This window comes from Caloenas nicobarica, chromosome 7 (genome assembly GCF_036013445.1).
Source record: "Caloenas nicobarica isolate bCalNic1 chromosome 7, bCalNic1.hap1, whole genome shotgun sequence".
Classification (NCBI taxonomy): Eukaryota; Metazoa; Chordata; class Aves; order Columbiformes; family Columbidae; genus Caloenas; species Caloenas nicobarica.
This window is the reverse complement of record NC_088251.1, coordinates 20,030,288-20,039,025: the sequence shown is the minus strand read 5'-3', so window position 1 is coordinate 20,039,025 and position 8,738 is coordinate 20,030,288. Positions and strand designations below refer to the sequence as shown.

The 8,738-nt window shown below is 37.4% G+C and overlaps 1 protein-coding gene across 3 annotated transcripts in view; it reads right to left on the bottom strand.

Annotated features, from left to right (window-relative positions):
* Positions 1-8,259: 8,259 nt before the first annotated feature.
* KIF20B (kinesin family member 20B) overlaps positions 8,260-8,738 on the bottom strand; it is a 40,849-nt gene continuing 40,370 nt past the window's right edge. For 2 of the 3 annotated variants that reach the window (XM_065639230.1, XM_065639232.1), the window contains exon 34: positions 8,260-8,536. In XM_065639230.1, coding sequence (XP_065495302.1) covers positions 8,459-8,536 — 78 coding nt within the window. In that variant the 3' untranslated portion in view covers positions 8,260-8,458. The remainder of the gene's footprint in view (positions 8,537-8,738) is intronic. The other variant, XM_065639233.1, reaches the window with a different exon arrangement.

Here is an 8,738-nt window from a genome sequence, read left to right as displayed (position 1 = left end):
GGACATTCTTCTCTATGGCTTAAAAGAGAATACCTGAATGCCTTTACCTGGGGTTTGCATACACCAAAATTATCTTCTCCAAGTCAATGTCACCACTGAGTAGCCCACACAGTTTGTAGTATACTTACTTTAGGAGCTCATAGCATTCCTTTGCCTAAAGCTTTGTTTCTCCGTCTCCACAAGTCATGCAGACTCCTCTGCTTCCTTTTTACTACCCTCCTCCCTGCTCCTCTAAGTTCCTTGTTTAACAGGATTCATGTTTAGTTCTGCCATGATGCTGTTTTGGTCTCTTCACCATGGAGAGACGGGTCTCTTGCTTCCTTTGCCATGTAATTTACAGAGGAAGGCAGAAAAGCAGGTCAGGCCATCTTCAGCTTTGGATACTTGGGATCAACTTTCCCACCTTTGAAAGGGGGAGTTCTTTATCCCTTCCCATAGAGGCACCCTCCTCGCACTGATGGTGAGCTGCAAAATACTCCAGGGGAGTGGGAGACAGGACAGGTGATTTCTTGAAGCCTTAAATCTCATACTAAACCACCACAGCTCTCCTGTGTTAGTGGAAAAACTATCATCAGAGGGCTGCTCTCTAAGCTACGTTGGTCTCCTAACAGCCTAGGAGCATTTACTAGATCATTCAGCTGCCCCTGCTGCCAGGGAAGCAGGCAAGGACACACAACTAGAAGTGGTTTCTGTGTCACCTATCCTTGTTTAACTTGCCATGGACTAATTTTTCAGCAGTTGAATGAGGGGTGTCTGCATGAGAAAACCTTATATGAGAGGAAACATTTCAGTCTCTTCCACTAACTGTTCACACGAGCTTCGTGATACTTCTATTCAAAAACTGTATCAATCGGCAAAGGTGAATACAGCACAACACTCGTACTTCTTGTAAACCCCAAACTGGTCCAGATGAGCAATTTGCAGACTATATTCAGCAATGCTGACAGACAAATTGGTCCACATAGTGAAATAGGCTGCTAATGCCGTTCCATCAGCTCCTTGGAAATGTTTCTTTTATGCATTTCCCTAAATAATGCCATTACTGCTAATTTATTTAAAATCTTAATGCAAGAAATGGGCCCTTACTGTCAACACTAAGACAAAGCAACATTCAATAGGAGAAGCTATCTGAAGATCCAGCTTCTGCTCCCAGTATCAGATTGACAGATAGGTTCCAATCTCCCTTCAAATTCCTGCTGAAAGAAGCACAATTGCTGATATAAACTCAAGATGTACTAATATAGTCAAAATTAGAAACAGTTGCACACTCTCATCAAGCTATAAAGTAGCACAAGGTATCACATGATTAAACTGGGAACCATACCCTTGAATTCTACATAAAGTTGCTCAGATGGTCTGGATTTCGAGGAAGAATGTGAGAGCAAAAATGCATAAAAACAGTGCACAGCACTTTAAATGTCTGTAATTCCATTTATTCTCCATTTCCTAGGGATTAAAAATTACACGCAACATCAACGCTTACGAGGTAACTGTAAAAATGACGGAGGCAAAACAAAAGTCAGAAGAGAGGAAGGCAGTGAAATAGATGTCAATACCTCTAAAGGCATTCAAAAGGGATATAAGATGATACTATTTGATACAAAATATTAGTTTTAATATAGTATTCTTCACTAGATTGAAATACTCCATATTTAGAGAGCCCGCTTTTTCCCCTGACTTCATCTTGTTTGCTGGAGAGAATAAGGAATCTATAACCATAGCAGTTAGTGTCCATCTTGCTTTTTATCTGTAGAGCACTGACCTACAAATGAAATATTTTCCCTAGTGGCTATAGCATTAAAGTAATGGAGAGATAAGAAAGGTCACTTTATACAGAATTCATTTTTTTTTTCCCCTGAAGTAGAAAGTAAATTTCAGAATTCTTTAGGAATGAAATATTATAAATTTGTTAAAGTAAGTAGAACATTTCATTTCTGTTAATCACAAATAAGCAAATATGGCCTGCATGGTTTGTGCGTGTATATAGATTTCTGGAATATAGATTTCTAGTTTCCACAACGCTGAAATGTATAAGTTACGAAGTACTTAGTGTTTTGGTAATATCTGTATAACAGAAATTTCCTCTTGCATCAGTTATGTTTATTGCATTAGCAAACAGGAGTCACTCCTTTAATGAAATACAACTTCAGGGTTTTTCTTTTAAAAGCTGTCCTGAGACTTAAAGAGACTGACGGCATCACTAGAGTCTGACTATGTTTATGAACTTTAATTCACCAGGAAGAGAAAACTTCCTCTGTGTGAGATTGTCCAAGAGATTTCCTACTGGGAACTCAGTGCTCCAGCTTTGCTTAAGCAGTGCCTGCAAGAGAAAGCACTACACCTGGCCTTTTTGCATAAGCAATAAATTTAGCAGTCAATATTAGTGATGAGAGCATCTATCTAATCATCTTAACATTATTAATAGATGCTAGAAAAAATTAATGCCATGTGGCATTTCACACATTGTGGTCATATGATTAAAGAGATGACAAACTCTAGGCATTTTTTCCAGAATTTGGTTCAAAGTGTTTTAAATTGTCATTTGAAAAAACAAGGATTATTCAAATGTATTACTCAGATAATAAGTTTTAGCTGGCTGAACTGCTTGGAAAGAAAGACATCTAGAGCACCTTGCACACAGAGTTTCCACAAAGCAATCACTTCTCTAATTTCAGAATTATTCATCAAACCACTGAAAGCAAACAAACGGAGACTGTTTCTTAGTGGCTGTGGAATGCTTAGTGCTCTGAAAGCTGTGAACCAGGTGATTTACACTTCATAAGGTGTGTTTTAACTTCATAAGTTAAACAGATGACTGAGAAGTAGCCTCTTTCTCCTGACCTCCCATCATAGTTCAGGACAGACAAACACTTTAATAACAAAGAAGCTAGAATGTGTCCAAGTGAAGTGTTTTCTGGGATGTTCCTGTTGGTTTTTCCTAAAACGAATACATCATACTGAAGTATCCACATGAAGCTCATATTTAATAATATCAAATCAGGGCTAGTGAGATTCCTTCCCGCCAAAAGAAGAATAAGTGACTTTTTCAAATATGCGTGAGCACAGAGACATCTCTATAAAACTACTTTCCTCAGGAATTCAGTCATCGCCTTTACTTCAACACCTACCTACACTCAAAGAATAATACTACTTAAAGCCACTTTTCAAAGACATCCCTATACAGCAGCAGTATGCTCCTTCCGAGAGAACTAAAGGCACAGATTTTTTCATCTTTTCTCCAAATGCCTCTTCCTCGTCAGCATCTTAAACCCTAAATACAAAAATACAGATAAATCATGTCCAAATTGGCATGGCTCTTAAAACCAGAGTTCCTCATGGGAGAAAGGGACGATGTCAACCTCTGCAGCAACATCTTGGCTGTCACTGAAAACCAGCTATTACCACAGATGATCGTAAAACTTTCTTCCCCAAAGGAAACACTTGGATCTGCGATGGTAACATTTACTTCAGAAGAGAAGGTTGTGACCCCATCTGTGCGGAGCAAAATCCAAGTCCTCCAAACAGCTCTTGTATTTAGAATTCAAATCCCAGTTCCACTGAAGTCAGTAACACGGTCTAAAAAAGTCATTGAAAACATGAAAAGTAACATCATGTTAAATGCTGAGAGGCTGATGTAGCTGATAGTAAACACAGGTAATTTCATTCCACTTATCCCTGGGCAATAGGAATCTCAGAGACTTCGCAGAAGTGACAAAACTGTGAGTTTCAGTTCCTTAGCTGACTGCTACATGGTGCTCATGGCCAAGCTTTGGATGACAACACTGTAGCATCCTGGAGGGTTGCAGAGAGAGGAGAGTCAGTACTGTCTAATTTTCTGGGAACATCTAGTAGTAACAGAGTACTACTGAAAAGAAGTTGTGTAGTAATAACATCTCACTTGCCTTCATCACCTTACAAAGGCCTCAGCTTAGATGGAACCCACCGACAACATGCTGTCTTAAATTGTCAATAGCTTGTTAAAATACCCTATTAACTCACAGTGATAAAAGTGCTATGTTACATGTTTCCATTTAAAAAAAAAAAAAAATGAAGCAACTTATTTTCCCTGCCTGTTGTGCATTATGAAAATGCACACAAGTAAGTCTGAGACTCACCAAATGCAAAGGGGCATTTTATAAAAGGTCAATTTTATAGCAGCAAAACACAAGATCAGAGTAGTAAATAATGCACTACTGCCTTTTTTTTTTTGTACAATGGAAACTAGCAATTAGTCTGTTACGATAAAAATGCAATTTTTTTTTTAAAATAATGGTTCTGTGATATGATTGTGTATTATGAAATGTTTGATATGGACAAAAGCTCTGTTAACATCTCTTATTCAGAGTTGTTCACTCTTAGCCCTACAATGTCTTTGCCTCTAATGTCACATAGACAATAACTTGCAGATTTCTGAAATGGAAATGTTTGCTCAAGCAATTTACAGGTTGCAGTTAATCAGAGTCAGCTTCAATGGCCTCACCAATCATTTCAAGCTATAGTGTTTCATTTTGCAACCTGGTCCTGAGGCATTCTGCTCTCTGCTGGAAGCATTTGCCCAGGTCTCGTTAATACTGGAAGGAGACAGCAGGTTTTATCTGAGTGAATTCCTTTTTTCTAGGTCCTTTTGTCTCTCATGTTAATATTAATGTGGTTTTTGTTGTTTGTGGGGGTTTTTGTGTTTTTTTGTTGTTTTTGTGGGTTTTTTTTTCCCCCCCCAATCCTATCCAAAACACAAACAAAAAAAGTATTGAGGAATAGATGTAATACAGGCATTTCCCTGTGGAGTAAGACATTGCATGCATCCCCTTAGAGTAAGTAAAATAAAACTTTTTAAACCAGTTTCTGCCAAAGTTCAAGCGGTGTTATCTTGTAACTTTTTCAGTTTAACTCTAAAAAACTATCTTTATTCCTAGATAAGTTTCACAACTCATCTTTCAGCAGCAATTTGAAAGCACATGGAGTTTTCAGTGCACAGCAGGAAAAGTACAACTGGCTTTTTTATGTTATAAGCCAAAGCTTACTTCTCAGATTTCTTATTCTCATAGATCATTCAAAAAAAGAAAATTATGGTATAGCATGACTATATAGTCCAACTTTATCCTTCAGTACAAAGATCTATAAATATTAAAACCAGCAACTTTGGAAACAAACTCTACCTTAACAAATCTGATCTCATACTTTTTCTTAAACCTTGGAGGACCTCTAGAGTTCTGCCTAATGAATTTTCAGTGGAAGCATCCTTTATCTTCATTAAAAGAGGAAAGTTCATCAACTCCTGTGAAATGTTAGTGTGCAGCAATGGATGAACAGGTTACAGTAGACATGAGTGCATATAAACAAACATTTCATCTCAAAATCCTAACCTGACAAGCAAAATCCCATATGAGGGGGCTATATGCTGGTTTGCTTGTGTGCATAGCATCATTGTAGCAGGAAAAAAATTATCAGGAGGACTAGGACTTTGCCAAGAGAATGCAGTCCAGCAAGGGCCCGTTCTGAACTTTTTAATGAAGCTTGAGTAAATGGGATGAGAAGTGGGTTAGCTGAAAACCAAGTAAAACCTTTCTTGCTGCCCCGCATCTCTCAGCCACAACTCTTGGTGTGGAGACTCGAGATCTACAGCAGCATCTCGGCGCCATCTCCTGGGGGTTCTGCTGTCCTACACCGGACACTCAAGAACAGCCCAAGTAGGCATGTTTCATTAAGGTTTTTATTTTTCTTCTCTCACAGCACTAATAAAATTTCAAGAACGTTCGACTTTGTGGGATTTGAGTTCTCTTAATATATTAGCACTGCGCAACCTTATTTCATATATGGAAGCTCTTATTCCCCAGTGATACATGCACCATACAACATTGTTTGGGTACAACATTCCTACAGCCAAGAAAGTTCTGAAGAGCAAAAAGAAAATTTAAGTATTACCAGATGTCTTCTCCATGTCAAAATACAGACCAAATTTCCATTAAGTGCTGCTTATCTGAGTCATTGCTAGGTAAATAATTGAGCTCTTCTCCATTCATAGACTGAAACTATTCTTTGCTCTGCAAGTTGACTGATGAACCTTACACTAAGTTAGGAGTAAAATGAAGAGGCATATTCATGCTCAGATTTTAATTAGCTACAATACTTATCAGAAAGAGTCCAAAGACAAAAGGGAAATGTCCTAAACCAGCTTTTTGCTTCATTCTACAGAAGAGCTGAAAGGAGGACAATACCGAGGTAGCCTTCAGTCTTGACCAGCAAAACGTATTTCCCATTACTTCCATAGAACTGAAAGTGAAGCATGATAGCATCAAAAAAACCTGCTTTCTTGGATTATTTTTTTTTCTCCTGTCATATCATACCCATGTTCTTCTTGCTCAGGAAATAACTGATAATTTTGACATAATCAAAGGTGGTACACAAAGTATGATCCATTTTCTAGGCTACTAACATATAGGTTCAAACTAATACCTGTAGGAAGTACGGAAATCACAATCCCTTTACAAAAGCAAAACCAGCATGCTTCATTTCTGTATGTATTAAAAATCTGTAACTATGGAGTTTGATAACCAAGCCTACACCTATGAATGAAGTTAATTCAGTGCAGTTCTTGCAATTGCAAAGGCTACCCCTACGGGGGAAGGAGAGTGAAATAGACAGAATTTTGTGCATATGTAAAGCTACTCTAATCCTCAGACTGTAATGAAAACACCCATCCAAATAACATCCAGAAAAAACAGGTTTTCCTATAGCCTCCAGATAGCTCAGCAACACTGATAAAATTTTAGTGAATATAAGAACTTAGAAAAAATTGGCAATACGGATAGAAGTATGGCAGCATTCCTGAGTGTCATTAATGGCTTGACCAAGTTGAGAGACTCTACTTCCTAGCTAGTTGCACAGATAAATCATGATTTACCAGAGTAGTTGAAATAAACTGTTAAATGCCTTCTCACTTGTTATTTACCCACAAAACCAGAAAGAAGCATAAGTTATTCGAAATGATGAAATTTTCTGTTTGATAGGGGGAAGAACAAACACTGTCAGTCAGCGATTTCAGAGATGTCAAATGGCTGAAAATATTTCTATTACTTTCCAAACATTTGAATAAATTAAAAAACCATACATAAAACAATCAATTAATTCAGCATCCTTCCAATCCTGCATTTACCTTGCAAATGTTTTTTGGTTAGGTAAGAGCTATCAGGCCATTTGATGATTTAATAATAATCAAACTGTCATTCAAGGCAACACAATGGCATATGAATTTCACTGCAGGCAAGTGCAAGGTTATACACAACAGAAGGAATGATCCAGCTAAACAGGCACATCTTGATAGCTTCTAAAATTTGTGGAAACTATTCAGAACAACAAGTTAAGGGTCAACACAAACAGCTGACTGAGAACATCTGCTAAAAATGTAAAAATATAGACAATATGTCAAGAGAAAGACAAAAACATTTCAAGTGCTGTCCCATTGTTTAAGACTGTTAAATGACTTCAACTTGTATATTAACTGTGTCCAGCTATGAGACTTCTGTAAAATGAGCAACTTGTACCTACATGAAGTAAGAATCTTCACTGCTCTGCTCCTCTATAGCTCTGAAAGAGATCAATCCAGATACCTGGACCAGAGATAGCAGAAAACAGAAGTTCTGGGGAAGGACAAAGGGGATCAAAGTGCAAAGTCCTTCCTGTGAAGAGGTATTAAGTCATATCGCATTTATTTTTATTTAGAATTATCTGACCATCACCTGAATTTTACATTTTTCTGTTAGAATAAAAAGAGGGAAGAAAGAATATGGCAATACCAACCATGAGCTTATGAAGAGGAAATCTAAGTTCTCATTTGCAGAGAAAGAAGATGAAGTCAAAAAGCTGAAGCAATGGAAGAGCTGAGTGATTTGTGAATCAAGCTTACTGCCACTTTCAAGTTAGAAAGAACAAAACATCAATCTCCCTTCGTTCAGGACAAGATATGGAAGACTATAGGTGTACAACTCCATTTTACAGTCAGGAAACTAGAGAAATCAGTGCAAGAATCTAATCTTAACAAGTCAGGATCTACAGAACTGAACCCTGCATTATCCTTAGGAAGAGACATTTCATGCTCAGACAATTTACTAGAGAACAGTAGAGAAAACCATATCAGAGTTTGTTGCCACTAAACCAACTCTGTTGTCCACATTTAAGCTATAGTCACATAAAAAATGAAGGAAAACTACTTCCACTAAAAAAAACCAAACACACCACACCAAACAAACAAAGCACGCACAAGAAGATTCAGGCACAAGCTTTCTTGAACAATATTTCAGCTTTAATGGAGTCAGAACTGGAAGACATCAATCAGAACAATTCTGTACATCTATATACAGACTTTAGAGCATGACTAAGTATTACTTCCTATGTACAATGAACCAAAATAATACAATGGAAATATGCCCTAACTAGGAAATACAAGCACGCTTTTGCAAGGTTATTTAACTGGTTTTGATCGTAGCCGTCGCTTGAGGATCATATGATCACTTTCCTTCTCTTTTTGTTCTATAAGGATCTGAAAAAGACAATATTTCAGGAGTTACTCAGCATTTCTTCAGACACAAATGAGATGTACTTCTAGACCCATGTAATGAACAACTTTTTTTTTTTTTTTTACCCCCAGAAGCTGTTTTCAGAATAAAGTTTGCTTATTATCTTTTATTCAGAGGTTTCCAGCATAAAGAGACCATTTTAGTACAACATAAGAAGCAACAAAT